At 39.8% G+C, this 17,367-nt stretch overlaps 1 protein-coding gene across 3 annotated transcripts in view; it reads left to right on the top strand.

Annotated features, from left to right (window-relative positions):
* Positions 1-17,367, top strand: part of proser1 (proline and serine rich 1) — a 36,653-nt gene that overhangs the window by 2,912 nt on the left and 16,374 nt on the right. For all 3 annotated transcript variants that reach the window (XM_063054372.1, XM_063054373.1, XM_063054375.1), the window contains 5 exons: positions 5,061-5,154; positions 8,426-8,536; positions 11,780-11,863; positions 14,514-14,592; positions 14,693-14,779. In XM_063054372.1, coding sequence (XP_062910442.1) covers positions 5,061-5,154; positions 8,426-8,536; positions 11,780-11,863; positions 14,514-14,592; positions 14,693-14,779 — 455 coding nt within the window. The remainder of the gene's footprint in view (positions 1-5,060; positions 5,155-8,425; positions 8,537-11,779; positions 11,864-14,513; positions 14,593-14,692; positions 14,780-17,367) is intronic.

Below are 17,367 nucleotides of genomic sequence, written 5' to 3'. Positions count from 1 at the left end.
TATTTCATTTGACACAATGTATACTGTTTTTACTGGAGTTGTAATTTTTTCCAGCAGATTTGAGTCATTTCAAAATTCTAAGACTGGGTTGTAAGATAACAGGCTTGAGGGTAAATAGAGGAAAATGATATTGATGGCAAGTGTGCACATTTTTTAAAGCAAAGTTATGCCTTTTATTGGCTTTGAAAATCTTGAAGCTTATTACGAATCAGAACTGTAAGTGGTTGTATCTAGATAATGGAGTGCCAAGCTGTCGTAGTGGTTAAGATTTAGGTTTAAACCAAAAATGAAGAATGCTTGATAAATTGATCACAAATACTTATTTGTGTCCTTCACTTAATACAATTAAGATTCCTTTCTTTCTCACATGTACATGTATTAATGACTGAAAATCGAATAATGGTACGAATCATCTTTTATGATCATTATACAAATCATTGAAGGGATAGTTCTCCTAAGCAGTATTATTGCTTGGTTTGAAACACAGGCTGTTATATAAAGATTTAAAACTAGTTGATTGTCTTCTTATCAATTTTAATTGTGAATATCTCCTGTACTTAATAAAGTGGCCACAGTATGTTCATGATCTTCTGCTGTAGCCCATCCACTTTAAGATGCAATGTGCCATACATTCAGAGATGCTCTTCTGCACACCATATGAGTTACTGTTGCCTTCCTGTCAGCTTGAACCAGCCTGGCCATTCTCCTTTGACCTCTCTCATTATCAAGGCACTTTCAGCTACAAAACTGTTGCTCACTAGATTTGTTTTTGTTTTTTTTTGTCTATTCTCTGTAAACTTTAGAGGCTTGTGCATGAACATCACAGGAGATCAACAGTTTCTGAGTTAAACGATCTGGCGCTATCAATCATTCTACCATCAAAGTCACTTAGATTGTATTTCTTCCCCATTCTGACGTTTAATCTGAACAACAGCTAAATCTCTTGACCATGTCTACATGCTTTTATGATTGACTTGTTGTCACATGATTGGCTGATTAGATATTTACATTATTGAACAGGTATACCTACTAGAATGGCCACTGAGTGTACTTTTATTAGAACCAAAACTGAAATTTTGTTAGTTTCCTCATTGCTTTGATTCACTGTAAGCTACAGTATCCAACTCAAACTCTATTTGCTTCATCATGGGAATGCAGTTGCACAAATAACATCTGATATATTGATTTATATAATCCTAATCTTTCTGCTGCAACATTGTTATCTGTAAGTTTGCATCTTTTATATTATTTGTTGTTGTTCTGCTGTTTTTTTCCACTGAGATGGTATTCCTTCCGTTGCCATTTTGTATCTTATCAGTATTGCTAATCCCAGTACCTGTAGCGTTTCCTTGTTATCTTGTAGCCTAGAATATTTAGTTACAAATTGTTCACTTTTTTTAGCCAGATCTCTTTGATGCAAGGTCTTATTTGTGCTGGAGTGCATGCTTCCCTGATGTTAGTAGGAAACTCACTGTGGGAGCAAAATGTGGTGAATAGATATGTGAATAGGAAGCAGGGTGAGTATTCTGTTTGTGAAAGTAAGAGGCAGCAATATCATTGCACTACGCCGCATTTATTTAGTGTCTTTAACATAAAGCATTTGACAGCTGTGGTACCAGACATTGACAGTGACCATATAAGTTGTTAACAATTAAGAGACAAGTTGTACAGAATATTTGGAAGGCATAAAGAAATGGAGAGATTTACAGCAGCTTCTTTGTAGCTTGGCTTCTACACATCTTAAGGAAGGGTTGTATGTGGAATGGGAATGCACATTTTAAAACTGAGGGATTGATAGACAAGGACTCAGTGTAGGGCTACAAGCATCGAGATTGGATGATTAGGCGAGTGTAAGGTAGTATAAGTACAACAGAGCTTTATGTGAGCTCAAGTTTATAGAATTTCATTTATCTCTTCACGCTTTGTTCTTTCCTTTTTCTTATTTACCATCTGAAATATCTGGGTCTACATGTGCTTTGATGATATTTACCCCACTTCTCTTGATCTCACAACTTCTCTGATACTTTCAGTTAGCAGAAATCCTCTTTCTTTGTTATCTTTCTCAGACCTACCAGATTATATTCTTTCTTTTAACATCGTATTTTCAAGGACAATCTATAGATTGTAAACAAGCCATAGCTCTGTTCCTTTCAACTTATGGAATGGGAAACATTCACTCAACACCTTGAGTCATAGAGAAATGCAGCACTGACCGCAAGAAAGAGCGGAAAGTAGCGGTGACTTTGATAGAGCGTCACTGTCTAAAGACTCCACGAAGTTTTGTCAACACACCCAGGTGAGCACATGGAGGGATAGCTACTCTCCCTTCCGCAATGCTTACAAAGTGCTCCTCCACCCGCCATTTGGAAAATCAGATCACTCCTCCATCTTGCTGCCAAGGTACAGACAGAAGCTGAAACAAGAGGCGGCCATAGTTAAAACTGTCCACTGTTGGTCCGACCAGTCAGCCTCCATGCTACAGGACTGCTTTGATGACGTCAACTGGAATGTCTTTCATGATAAAGATGTCTCTGAGTTCACGGAAGAGGTCACGAGTTTCATCCGGAAATGCATCAAGGATGTTGTCCCCCAGAAATTGGTCAGTGTCTATCCAAACCAAAAACCCTGGATCATCAGTTCCGTGCGAGCAGCACTTAACGCACGACACAGAGCTTACACTGCCGGTGACTAACAGGAACTCAAGAAATACAGCTATGATCTGTGTAAAGTCATCAATGCAGCGAAACGACGATACAGGATCAAGATCCAGATACAGCTGTCCACCAACCGCACACACAGCTTATGACAAGGTCTGCATGCCATCACAGACTTCAAAGCTAAACGCAGCGGTGTTTCCAACATTGCTGCCTCTCTCCCAGATGAGCGAAATCTTTTTTACTCTCAGTTCGATGTCGCCAATACTGAGCCCGTGAGGAGAGCCACCGAAGTGACTGGCAGCTTGGTCATCTCTGAGGCCGGAGTACGCAGGTGATTCCGATGAGTGGACAGTCGCAAGGCTGTGCGACTGGAAGGCATCCCAGGGCGGGTACTCAGACTGTGCATGGCACAACTGGCAGGTGTGTTTACAGACATTTTTAATCTCTCCCTCTCCCAGTGTAGATTGCCCTCCTGCTCCAAAACATCCACCATTGTTCCTGTACCTAAAGAGACCAAAGTAACATATCTGAACGACTGGCATCCTGTCGCACTCTCTTCAATAATAAGCAAATGCTTTGAAAGGCTGGTTAAGGACCTCATCTGCAGCATACTGCCACCCAAACTGGACCCCCTACAGTTCACCTACCGACACAACCGATTGACAGGTGACGTAATAGCCACTGCTCTACGCACCGTCCTTACATATCTGGAGAAGAAGGATGCTTATGTGAGAATGCTGTTCTTGGACTACAGTTCAGCATTCAGCACCGTAATCCCCCGCAGGCTCAACAAGAAACTCAAAAAAGAGACCTCAGCCTTCACCCTGCCTTGTGTAGCTGGATCCTGGACTTTCTGTCGGATCGCCGGCGGGTGGTAAGAGTGGGCTCCCTCACTCCTGCCCCTCTGACCCTCAACACAGGTGCCCATAAGGGCTAAATCTTAAGCCCTCTCCTTTACTCTCTGTATATCCCATGACTGTGTTGCCACCCACAGCTCCAATCTGCTAATTAAATTTGCTGATGATACTACATTGATTGGCTTGATCTCAAATATAACGAGGCGGCCTACAGAGAAGAAGTCATCATCCTGACACAGTGGTGTCAAGAAAACAACCTCTCCCTCAATGTTGCAAAAACAAAGGAGCTGGTTGTGGACTACCGGAGGAATGAAGACAGGCTAACCCCTATTGACGTCAATGGATCTGGGGTTGAGAGGGTAAATAGCTTTAAATTCCTCGGCATACACATAACTGAAGATGTCACAGGGTCTGTGCTTACTGGCTGTGGTGAGAAAAGTATAACAGCGTCTTTCACCTCGGACAGTTGAAGAAGTATGGGCCCCCAAATCCTAAGAACTTTCTACAGGGGCACAGTTGAGAGCATCCTGGTATTACTGCCTGGTATGAGAACTATACTTTCCTCAATTGCAGAACTCTGCAGAGAGTGGTGCGGACAGCCCAGAGCATCTGTGGATGTGAACTTCCCACTGTTCAGGACATTTACAAAGACAGTTGTGTAAAAAGAGCCCCAAGGATCATTGGGGACCTAAGTCACCCCAACCACAAATTGTTCCAGCTGCTACCATACGGGAAATGGTACCGCAGTATAAAAGCCAGGACCAACAGGCTCCGGGATGACTTCTTCCACCAGGCCATCTGACTGTTATATTGTCTGTCCTGTTGTACATACTATTTGTTACAAATGACTATAAATTGCATATTTTTACTCATGTATATGAAGGATGTAAGTAATAAAGTCAATTCAAATCAATATATGAGTTGTTACTATTTACTTCACTGTGACTAATAATAACTGATTGAGAAATCTTGGCTATCTTTGATTTTAGCAGGCCTCTGTTATATCCAATGAACTTTTATTGAGCAGGGAGAATTGCAAATGAAGTCAGAATCACAGAGCAATGCAGCATCAATATAGGCTGTTAGTTACAATGTGTCCATATCGACCATGGTGTCAACCTACCTAGTCTCAATTTCCTGTGATGGCCCATATCCCTGTAAGGTCTGAGCCCTGCCTCTGCACATGCCTATCTAAGTGTTTCTTGAATGATGCTCAACCTGGCTCAACCACTTTCTCTGAGTTCATTCCATATACTCACTGCCCTCTGCAAGAAAGAAGTACCTTTTAAATCTTACCCCTCTCACCCTAAATTTGTCCTTCCTAGTTTTGAACTCCCCTACACTGGGGAAAAGACGTGCCATCCACCTTGTCTGTTCCACACATGGTCACAGTTCATTCTTCTGCGCTCCAGGGATGATGTCTTATTGTGAAGTTGTTACTAGGAATATAATGTTCACGGTGTCAGGTTATGAAACTAATAGTTATAACGTGACAGTTTTTGGTGAGCAGAGGAAGTGTGATCAACAGTTTTTTTTTAACATGTAGGAATATCATTGATCCCCATAATTATCGACCTATTGAAGATATTTTCCGGGTGCACTTGCCAGAAAAGAAACGCTGCAAAAAAATTCTTGATCAGGTAATAAATCTCTTGCTGAGATCACTTTACTGACATTTGTTTTTCCAGGTATATTTTCAGTGCTATATTTATATAAAAAAAATTTCAATGATGCTACATTAGGAAGTATGCAGTTAATGTAATCAGATGATTTGGTTAAATGTAGGTAGATATTGGATAATATATAGAATGAATGTACTGTTTTAAAAGGCAATTGGACCAAAATATTGTGATGAGAATTGTAATGAGTGAGAGAGAAACTGAGAGTTGTCTATTTCAGCAAGTTATATTTTTTGCCATAAATATTAACCAGAGTTAGGAGAGCAAAATACAGTTTGAGTGAACAGAGTAAAGGACAAAGTGGGGCACAGTGCTAGTCTTTTTGCCTTGAGCGGCATTTGTGTGAGCCATTAAAGAAATTTCAAAAGTGTAGTTTTTTGTCATGTTGAGCAGACTCTGTTCCAGATGTTGGCAATAAAAGGCAGGTGAGACAGACCCAGGGTCTAGGTCTTAAATGAATGAAAACAGGATAGGGTAAAGTGTAAGGCAGACCAGAGACTGGGACAAAATGAATTGAGAAAAATAAATTCTAATGTTTGAAAAGAGTAAGAAATATGCACATCATGAGTATAGAGAAAATATAAAGAAAGGAATTAAAAACACAAAATATAGTATTTTAAAGGGAGGGAGATAGCTACTTGGCAGCACATTGCTTTACAGTACCCAGCGACTGGGGTTCATTTCCTGCCGTTGCCGGTAAGGAGTTTGTACGTCTCTCCATGACCACAATGGTTTCTTCCGGGTGCTCTGGTTTCCTCCCACAATCCAAAGACGTACCAGTTAGTAGGTTATTGGTCATTGTAAATTTTTTCTGTGATTAGGCTAGTATTAAATTGGGCGATTGCTGGGCAGCGTGGCTCAAAGGATACTGTATGCCAATAAATAAATGAATTAATTAAATTAGCCAGAAAAATAAGCTAAAGTTTACCGTGTTTCACTTGAGCAGCACCTGGTGGCCAGATTCTGGAATTGGAGCAGGTTCAAAACAACTAAGTATTCTGGCATTCCAAATTTGTGTTGTGAGAATTTGTATTTTGTAAGTATGACTCTGGGTGATCAGGACATAATTAACTAAGAACAATCTATCTTCTTGAAAATATGCATATGAGCAACATAAATTGTTTCAGGTTCATAAATAATTAAATCTTTTTGGAGAAATAGTTCATCTCAAGATATCTTTATGTGATATTGTGGTGCATTGTTTGATGCATCTTGCTGCATTCACAGGTAAAGGGGGGTTTTCTTTGGCACTTAGACCTACTTTTAAACCTAGAATGATTTCCATGCCTTCTGCAGTGCCTTTGGCCCAGTCTTCCTTCTTTTCATCACCACTGTGGAAATGAACAAAATTATGTTAATGGAGAATGGTTTCTTTAAACCACTTGGCAAGTTGGATGCCAAATGAGTTGGTTACAGTGGATTACTAATGGCTTGCACAAACTGACATTGTCTTGATGGATCACAAAAGGGGTGACATTTGACAGCAGTGGAAGCTATTGAGCTGGGATTGACTTTGAAGGAACCAGGCATAGCTTGTATGGCCCAGTTAATTTGCATATCACCCAGTTTCATATGGTTGCTCACTAACCAAATTGGAGCATGGTATCTGGGGGTGGAGTTATCAATGAGAGTAGAGATCAGTAATATGTCAGTGGCACCCACTGCAATTGGCTCCATTGTCAGTGTACATGAGATTGCAGCTTCTTGGGTGAGAAGTGTATTGATATTGACATGCAGCAGTTTTTCCAGAGTTGCAGATTGACCTTTTGGTTGTGTTGTTTGGTTTGAATTTGTTGGTATTTTAATGGCAATGCCATCAGGTTTTATTTTTGCATTGGGTGCCCAAAGGCCTTTTGAATGTGCCTATAGGTTGAAAGTACAGTTTTATTAATAATGTTTATGGAATGCACTCAAAATCCGGTATGTGGAATGCATTTGATTCTAGTTGCTCTTTAGCTAACACACTTCTTTACAGTAACTTTGCAGTTGTGATCTTGTTTGTGGTTGTACTGAACAAAATATGATGATGTAACAGGGATTTTTTTTTTTGCTTTGGTGTTTAGAGATTTCCTTCAGTTGTCCAATACTTTGATCTGTATTTCTGTCCAGAAGCATGTTCTCATTTTCCTATAAAGCAATGAGTCTCCAACCTTTCTGTCTGGTGGCTTTCAATCCTTCTCAGTGTGTCTGGTTATTAATAAGTTCAGGTTTATCAGGACTAATGTAAAAGAAACACCTCTGTTTGAAAGACTGTCTCATAGCAAGCATTGATAAAGTGTATTACCTGGAACGGTAGGTCATGGTGCAGGAGGCCAGTGTGACTGCTAAGAAACAGACTGAGGAACTCCCTTTGAAACACATTTAGAAACCATAGATCCATAACATGCATATCAAGGTGAAAGGCTGAACTGTAAGAGGAGCCAGCTCCAGCTGAACTGCGAGCACAAACCCGGATAGTGTCCAGGGGCTCTAGCAGCACGAATAGGAAAGGTGTGCGTGATGGTACGTTAGTACATCTGGAACAGGAGAAAACATTTGTGAAAAGGATTCATCAAGTGAACTTGACCAGTTTTGAAGTCAAAGTAACAGACGACGCAGACAGATTACGAATCAATGATAAAATCTACAGATTTCCAGGTGGCTGTAATGTAAAATACAGCTTTTTGAATTCTGCAATACACCCTGTATCATGTGTATGATATAGTAACTGCAATCCACTGCCACTAGATTATTATAATTTTAAGTTTATGTTAAATGCTATTTTGCAGCAGTAGTTGACATCCATACTTAATGCAAATGAATTTCAAATATGCATTTAATAACTGCTTTAGACGTTGAGCTGAGTTATTTTTATTTTTGTTTGATCTTACAATTAAACTCTAATTTTAAATGTGCTAACTTAATAATCAGATCATAAATGGTTATTGTAATTATTATGACTTGCATATTGTATTGCAAAAACATGAGAGTTTCAATAGGAACATGCAAGGAAAAAGAATCACAAATGCTACTTAATCATATTACTTAACTTGAGAAATGCAGATGCATTCATTTTTTCACTGTTGGATTCAGGTGATAACTATTCCTTAAAATCTGTTTAAATTGCTCAACCACAGAAAGCTTACTTTTCAGAGTGATTTGGTTTGCAAATTTTCTAATGGATATAAAACAAGTTGGATTCTGAATTATACTTCCTTTGCTGATAGGATTTTGTTTTGTTTTTGGATTCAAGGCTTCTAAAGCTGGCTGTAAGGCTCCTCTTGCCATGAGATCTTCATGTGGAATGATTCCAGGAAATCCTTACCCTAAAGGAAAACCTAGTATGTTAAATGGTTTGCTAGCAGTAAGTATGCAAGCTTTGCTTTGTCATACATTGATCAAGATTTGGTTTGATTGTTTGTGATGAAAGTACTGCTCCTATTTAGAATACTTGCCCAGATGGAAACTTCTAAATGACAATTCATATGCTTCTCTGTAGACTTGTGGAAACAAATTTCATGTCAGCCCCAGTTAATATTGAAGCTGTAAGTAGAGCAATGGAGGACATAAATTTGTTTGTGACGATTCTCCAAACGTTTGTGGTTTCTAGTCTCATGCCATTTATGAATGCAGGTTAGGTATTTCTCCTACAGGAAAGTAAGCACAAAATATTAGGAGAGTTACCACGAATGGGTCTTTCATGTATTTTAAGGACTGGTTAAGTAGCAGGGGCAGAGGACTGAAAATAGTTGCATTGTGTTACAAGAATCACCCCTTGTAATGGTGATCAGTGAGGCACAGAGAATCTGTATATACCGACAAGTAACTTTTATTGTTTCAACTAAAAAAAGCAGGTGGGTTCAGACTCTTAGCTACCTGTTTGCTCCCTACTAGAACCCCTGACAGTCCGTGAACAGTCAATGAAGAGAAAAAGATAGAACCCGGGAAAGGAGTCTACGCTGGCCGGGCGTTCCTCGTAGTCCTGATCTCCACGTGTCCGTGGGGTCCTCCTTATCCGCGATGGCTGGTCTCTGGCTGCTGGAGAGTTATTACCCCTGCATATTTGGAGCTCCTGAGTCTTGTACTGGTCCTCATCAATTGAACCATTGGATCTCCATCCCATTGGCTCAAGGTCACCTAACTTACCTGGGTCATCTTCTTATTAGTCATAGTACAGGGCTACAGCCAACATTGTTTCATGGCTCTGCCCACCCTAGCCTTGTGTATTTGTGCCTTTACACTCTGACTGGTCCAAACCAGTTAAATGAGGCAACCCAAACAACAGGAATTCTGCAGATGCTGGAAATTCAAGCAACACACATCAAAGTTGTAAGCGAACAAGTGCTACACATGCCCTTACACTTCCTCCCTTACCACCATTCAGGGCCCCAGATAGTCCTTCCAGGTGAGGCGACACTTCACCTGTGAGTCGGCTGGGGTGATATACTGCGTCCGGTGCTCCCGATGTGGCCTTCTATATATTGGCGAGACCCGACGCAGACTGGGAGACCGCTTTGCTGAACACCTACGCTGTGTCCACCAGAGAAAGCAGGATCTCCCAGTGGCCACACATTTTAATTCTACATCCCATTCCCATTCTGACATGTCTATCCACGGCCTCCTCTAATGTAAAGATGAAGCCGCACTCAGGTTGGAGGAACAACACCTTATATTCCGTCTGGGTAGCCTCCAACCTGATGGCATGAACATTGACTTCTCTAACTTCCGCTAATGCCCCACCTCCCCCTCGTACCCTATCCGTCATTTATTTTTATACACACATTCTTTCTCTCACTCTCCTTTTTCTCCCTCTGTCCCTCTGACTATACCCCTTGCCCATCCTCTGGGTTCCCCCCCACCTTGTCTTTCTCCCTGGGCCTCCTGTCCCATGATCCTCTCATATCCCCTTTGCCAATCACCTGTCCAGCTCTTGGCTCCATCCCTCTCCCTCCTGTCTTCTCCTATCATTTTGGATCTCCCTCTCCCCCTCCCACTTTCAAATCTCTTACTAACTTTTCCTTCAGTTAGTCCTGACGAAGGGTCTTGGCCTGAAACGTCGACTGCACCTCTTCCTAGAGATGCTGCCTGGCCTGCTGCATTCACCAGCAACTTTGATGTGTGTTGGTTAAATGAGGCAACCCAGACAGTTTCTAACAAGGTTACAGATTGCAGCTCTGGCATTTTACATATCAAGTAGCTACTCCTCTGACAATGGTTTCAGGTATATTGCTCTGATTAGATTGTCCCAGAGAATCAGTTCAGAGTCCATGTCCTTTACATAACAAATGGCTACTTGTTTGAGAATGGTCTCAGGTTTAGCAGATCATTACCTGAAGCTTCCTGTGTCCACATTCATTTGCTCTGATTAGATTATCCAAGGGCAAGAAACTGTTCAGAGTGCACAAAATGGGGGAAACAAAGACAACTGGCTTGTCTGCTTCCCCTGTCCTTGATCAGACTGATGTTTCTTCTGGCTAACATCTCCCTCCTCTTTATCCAAAGATATTTATCTTAGGATCATTATCCTTCTCTCCTTCAGTTGACTGCCCATAGGAGGAATTGGAGGAATTATTTCCATGTTGGGGAATGTGGAATACTGCTCCGGCATAAAACGTTCCTTTACCATCATCACAGGTACCCAGTACTCTGTTGGTTATTGTGAGGCTTCTAATATGACACAATGGCATCCTTTCTCCAACCCATTCTTTTAGCTGCTCATCTGAGACCCAATTTGATAGTTGATGTGGAAATAATTCAACCTACCCTCTGAAAAGTGTTCACAGTGTTGGCAAATATCATGAGAATACATTGATATCCTTAAGTAACCCACCAATACTTGCTATTGTTATGAATAGTACTGGGAAAGGGATAGATTTATCACGATGCCGTCAAGGGGGAGACCACTGGTCTTGTCCAGAAGAAATGACAAAGCAGAAGCATACAAATTGTGGTTTCAGTACTTATGAAAATTGTTCTTTGTCTATTTTGCCTGTGAATAATCAGTCTTTCTTACAATATGCATCGGTGGGACAGACATATAGCAACAGGGGTCACAGTTATACCAAGGGATGGAAACAATGCCCTTTGGAAAGTCACAATGTTGCCATAGGGAATGTGACTTCAGATCTGACCATTGGAGGACGAACCTTGACTCAGCTAGCAAGGAGAACTTCAAGATCCAACACGCTGATACAGATGAATATCTGTGGGACTGTTGTTAGTGAATTGCCACCAATTCCTCACTTGACTGCAGACTGGACACGTGTTGTGGAGGAGGCAAGGGAGATAATCCATCAGTGGACTAAACACACTAAATAATTAAAACGTGCTGGCAAGGCAAATGAACTATTGAGTAACCCAAGCTTTTGGAGTAAATTTTGGAATTGGGGGACAAATGTTCAAATACATCCATGGGTAAGAAGCAGACAAGCTAGTTGTCTTTGTTTCCTTTGTCCTTTATCAGACTGAAGTTTCTTCTGGCCAACAATTGTACCTAATAAAGTGGCAACTGAATGTAGATTCAAATATAGATGAGAGAAAAATGAAATCATGTCGGTCAAATACCAATTTGATAGTTGAAAAGTTGATCGTGATTTTATTTCATCAGGCTCTTGCTGTTAAGAAAGAAAACGAAGAAGGTTATACTACTAGTCGAGGAATAGCAACCTGTATTCTAGGACCTTCTAAACCTGTGAGTATTTAGTTTAAAACTTTGGTGTGACTTAGTTGATAAGGTCAAGAATTATAGTTGTTAAACAATGACGTTTCTGTTGATGATTATAATTTGTCATGAAAGTATGTGCACCTATATTAGCATTTTCAAGGTGCAATGCATATGTTTGCATCATATTGTATATTATTTCCTATCATAATTTTGTATTTTAAATTGTTTAAAAAAAGGTAAATTGCAATCATTTAAATTGCACAAACACCTACTAGATAACACAGTAGCTTTCAATGGACTTCACCCATCATACTTTATAAACAAGCAGTTTGTATTCTGATCTGCAATTTGAGTACCTGTCAGTTCATTTAGTGTTAAACAAACAATCTTCAAACTTTGTAATTGTTGTTTCATTGTAGGAGCAGAGTAATATATTGGGCATAATACTCGTTAAACAAAAGACACTTATTTACCTTGACAAATTTGTGATTCTAGTCAATGTCCAATAATCCAAAAATCAGTGTGCATAGAAATGGAGTTTAGTAGATCTGTTCTACAGTCATAAGATGAAGTTGTGTGTGAGTGTGCGTGTGTTTATTTATTAAATGGTAATGTATTTGAATAAAAACATCCAGAAAGATTTGGGAACTTTTGGGATTATATATTGTAAGCAGTCTCTTCTATGTTGATACATGATCGAAGAAAGGAAATAAAGTATTAAGATGTACAGTTAAGGGTGTAATGCTATTTTAAAGTGCTAAGTTTACAAAATCAAAGAAGAGTAAGGCATGGAAACAGGCCATTTAGTTTAATTCATCTGTGCTAGACAGCAGGCTGTCTATTGATCCCATTACTCAGCATTTGGTCCATAGCCCTTTGTGCTCATCTAGACACTTTTTGCATGCAACTTCAGTCACTCTCAGGTAGTGTATTCCATGTACTTGGCACTGTCCGGATGAAGAAGGTCTTCATCATATTCCCTCTAATTTTTTTCCCTCTTTAAAGCTATGCCCTCTTGATTAATTTTATTTCTAACATGAGGAAAATTTCATCTAGTCTACCCATCTGTACCCTGCCATAATTTTATTTACCTTAGTTGTGTCCCATCTTAACTCCCTCTGCGCCAGGGAGAAAGGACCTATGTTCTTCAGCCTCTACTCATAAATCGACTGCTCCATCCCAGGTAATATCCTGGTGAATCTCCTCGTTATCCTCTCTAGCACTATCAAATCCCTCAGTGAACAGACCTACAAATATAAATCAACTGCTCCATGCCAGGTAATATCCTGGTGAATCTCCTCGTTATCCTCTCTAGCACTGTCAAATCCCTCAGTGAACAGAACTACAAATAATCCTCCAGCTGAGCCCCTTCATCAGTACAATTTGTTACCTCTTCAAAAAAAAAATTCTGTATCAATTGGACAGGATTAGCCTTGACAAAGCCACATTGGTGGTGTTTGAGTACTCCTGCCTTTCCAAGTTCTTAGTTCTTTCTCTCAAAATATTTTTCCAGTTCTTCCCTACTACTGCTGTTAGGCTACCAGGGGCCATTCATATAAAGGGAAAATGAGGTGTGCTATCCTGCAGTCATCCAGTACCTCACTTGTGTCAGGCAGAAATATAAAAGTCTGTTCCAGAGTCTCGTCAATCTTCCCTTTCTTCCTCATTTGTTACATATTTCCCTTTTATATTCTCTTCAACCACACAGTATTTTCAGGCCAATGGGATGACCTGTTCCTATGTCGCCTTCTATTTTATAGTTTCCTTTAGGAGATATGAATGTCTGCTTGATTGATTCAAGTGGAAAATCTCCCCATAGGTATCAACAGACACTGGTAAGAATGAACCAGTAAGCCAATGACCGCTAGAATGCTGTCAGTTAATTCAAATGAAGCAAACTTTTGCTGGTTTCATAAACAGAAGAGATTCTGCAGATACTGGAAATCTAGAGCTATACATACAAAATGCTGGAAGAACTCAGCAGGTCAGGCAGCATCTATAGAAAGGAATTAACAGCTGATATTTTGGGCCGAGACCATCTTTTGTCTTACTGTTCTTTAGTTCTCCTGTCAGCCCTTACATCTTACGGATTTCATGTAGGAGTGAATTACTTACTATCTGTAGGGTGTTCACTTACTCATTAGCATTAAAAGACACAAACCCATAAAAAATACAATGAATGGATTTTGTTCTGGTAGTTAATGGGTTAATCCTATGCTACTCTGTTAGTCACTCCAACATGGGAGGAGTACACGTATTGTACAAACAGTGTTATCAATGAAGTTCAGTTGAATAGCCTGCGAGGCTGCCTTGCTGGTGTGGTTCCCGCCCCCCCCCCCCAATAACGAACACAACAGGTTTGATAGTATTTTCCTCCAGAGTTATAGCTTTGATGCGTATGACTGCAACAGAACAAGAAGTAACTGTATGAACCAACTTTCTAAACTAAGAATCTCTGGATTTCAAATGCACTTGCCAACTTGTTAGTGGGACTGTTAATGATTAATGTTATATTACACTTCAGTGAAAGTGATCAATTTTGTATTTATTTTATATTTTGCTCTTATTTCTGTATAATCTTATCCAAAAATATTGTAAAAAGAAGTATTGTAATTGTTTTTCTTCAGTCAAAAATGTGAATTCTCCATATTTGTTTCTGAATATTACTCTCATCTAGGCTCCAGCAACATATAATCCTCACAAGCCTGTTCCTTACCCTATACCTCCTTGCCAACCACATGCAACTGTTGCACCAAGTAAGATTTTTAGAAACATTTTTCTTAAGCCATTTGCCTCAACTGTAATACGTATGCTGCACTAAACCACATTTAATGTATGTGTGTTGTTTTCTTGTAGGTGCATATAACACTGCTGGCCTTGTTCCAATGGGTGGTTTCATGACTCCTGTTGTAGCAGCACCAGCTGCGTATGCTGCCCAGCAAGGTCTGTATAGAATGCATGTATTTTAGATTATTACAGGAAATTCTTAATCTGAGACTAAAAGGTGGTATTTAGGTAGTAAGAAGCATCATAGTATTCATATTGCTAATGATAAGCACATACTGCGTATCACTGCTGCTGAATGTTACAATTTTTCCATCCTCTGTCATTCCAAGAGTTAGATGAAATTATGTGATTGTTCTTCTAAGTTAAAATTATTTGTACTGCAACTTATGAATATGGAAAAGACAATAACTAGTCTTAACTATTCTTAATGGGAGACAAAAGCTCAAGGAATATGGAGATCTGTTATATGCATTGTAGACTTGTTGAATTCAATTTTGAACTTGTTGAATTGAAGTTCTATAGGAAAGATTCTGCAAAGTCTGTGGAGGAGAATTTTTACATATTTAGGCTATAGGCACATTTTAAGATAGTTGGCCTGGTATACTGGCTGTTTTGCACACTAAACAGTGCTGTCCTTATTTTGGTAATTATCTTGGCTTTTGTTGGTTGAAACCCTCTCGCACCATTGCATGGAGAATATCCTCTCCAGCCTTTCCAACGGCAAGGGCTGTATTGTTCTCATTTAGAAATACATTGTTTCAGTATGTTGTCTTTGAGCTTTTCAGTAGAATAAGCAGCAACATTAGAAGTTGATGAGCTTAGACCTTCTGGTGGATACACTGTTTTGATCTTTCACGTGTGGGCGGCATCCATGGATAGATGTAAGACGTTCACAGTTCGACTTTGAACTTTAAGATGCCTAAAGGGCTTTGCAATTGAAGAATTACATTTGAAATTACGCTTAATTATTTAATAAACATGATAACAGGTAGTCTGACAAATTGTGCACAGACATTCCCAACGAACAAAAAATTACATACATTAGATAATTTGTTTTAATGATAGTTGAGATGGCCGAAAAGTGCAACGTCAATTGATTGCAGGATTTTTTTTAGTAAACTGAATAGGTCTTGATTTAATGTCACACCAGTCTAGATATCTCTTTTTCAGATATGCCACCAATAATGTCTACAACCCTACAGAATTCATGCAAATGATAAAAGATTATTAGTGCTACTGTCAAAAGTGTCAGAACTTCTAAGCTCCAGTGCAAGCAAGTTATGACGACAAGTTAGGAGAGCCATCTAGTGGTGCTGTTTACAAGTACAGGTGATTCCCTTGGTTACAGCCTTTAGTACAGAAATTCACCCTTATAGAATTCACAAACTACTACCCAAAAATCCATAATACAAAATGAAATTCACTTTTTTGGAATGGATGTGGGAGTGGGGTCAAGTGAAAAAATAAACAAAATGCAAATAGAATGTTTGTTTTTAAAAATGTTTGACTCATTTCTTGACACAAACATAGATGTTATGATTTTATTTAGCAAAGTAGATTAATGTAGTTATCTAGCAGTTTTTTCGTAATCATTTTTCACAACGAATGCAGATTAGCAAAATATTACTGTTGGTGTAAGGTCTCCGACTTGCTGCCCATGAGCAACGGCTAAAATGTTGCTGTGGTCCTGGATATTGAAACGGTTAAGTAAATGATAATTTGATTCTCACTGAGTCTCTTTGTGATGGAAAAATCACCAAGGTTCCCAAAACCTGGCCAAGTCCATGTGTCCAGTATAGAGTTTTATCATGAAGGAGAGAGATGATATAACTCAAACAAAAGGATCTATTGAGAATGACATACCAGTGGGAATGAAAAACAGGATAAGATCTAATTGAATTGGGAGGCAGATTTTGGAAAGGTGCAAAAATAACAGGGTTGTTATCATGGGTGACTTTAACTTCCCCAATATTGATTGGCACCTGATTAGTTCCAAGGGTTTAGATGGGGCAGAGTTTGTTAAGTATGTCCAGGACGGATTCCTGTCACAGTATGTGGACAGGCCGACTAGGGGGAATGCCATACTAGATCTAGTACTAGGTAATGAACCGGGTCAGGTCACAGATCTGTCAGTGGGTGAGCATCTGGGGGACAGTGACCACCGCTCCCTGGCCTTTAGCATTATCATGGAAAATGATAGAATCAGAGAGGACAGGAAAATTTTTAATTGGGGAAAGGCAAATTATGAGGCTATACGGCTAGAATTTGCGGGTGTGAATTGGGGTGATGATTTTGCAGGGAAATGCACTATGGACATGTGGTCAATGTTTAGAGATCTCTTGCAGGATGTTAGGGATAAATTTGTCCCGGTGAGGAAGATAAAGAATAGTAGGGTGAAGCAACCATGGGTGACAAGTGAGGTGGAAAATCTAGTCAGGTGGAAGAAGGTTACATACATGAGGTTTAGGAAGCAAGGATCAGATGGATCTATTGAGGAATATAGGGAAGCAAGAAAGGAGCTTAAGAAGGGGCTGAGAAGAGCAAGAAGGGGGCATGAGAAGGCCTTGGCGAGTAGGGTAGAGGAAAACCCCAAGGCATTCTTCAATTATGTGAAGAAAAAAAGATGACAGGAGTGAAGGTAGGACCAATTAGAGATAAAGGTGGGAAGATGTGCCTGGAGGCTGTGGAAGTGAGCGAGGTCCTCAATGAATACTTCTCTCAGGTATTCACCAATGGGAGGGAAC

This window comes from Mobula hypostoma, chromosome 7, assembly GCF_963921235.1.
Source record: "Mobula hypostoma chromosome 7, sMobHyp1.1, whole genome shotgun sequence".
NCBI classification, from domain to species: Eukaryota; Metazoa; Chordata; class Chondrichthyes; order Myliobatiformes; family Myliobatidae; genus Mobula; species Mobula hypostoma.
This window is presented reverse-complemented; position numbering and strand designations above follow the sequence as displayed.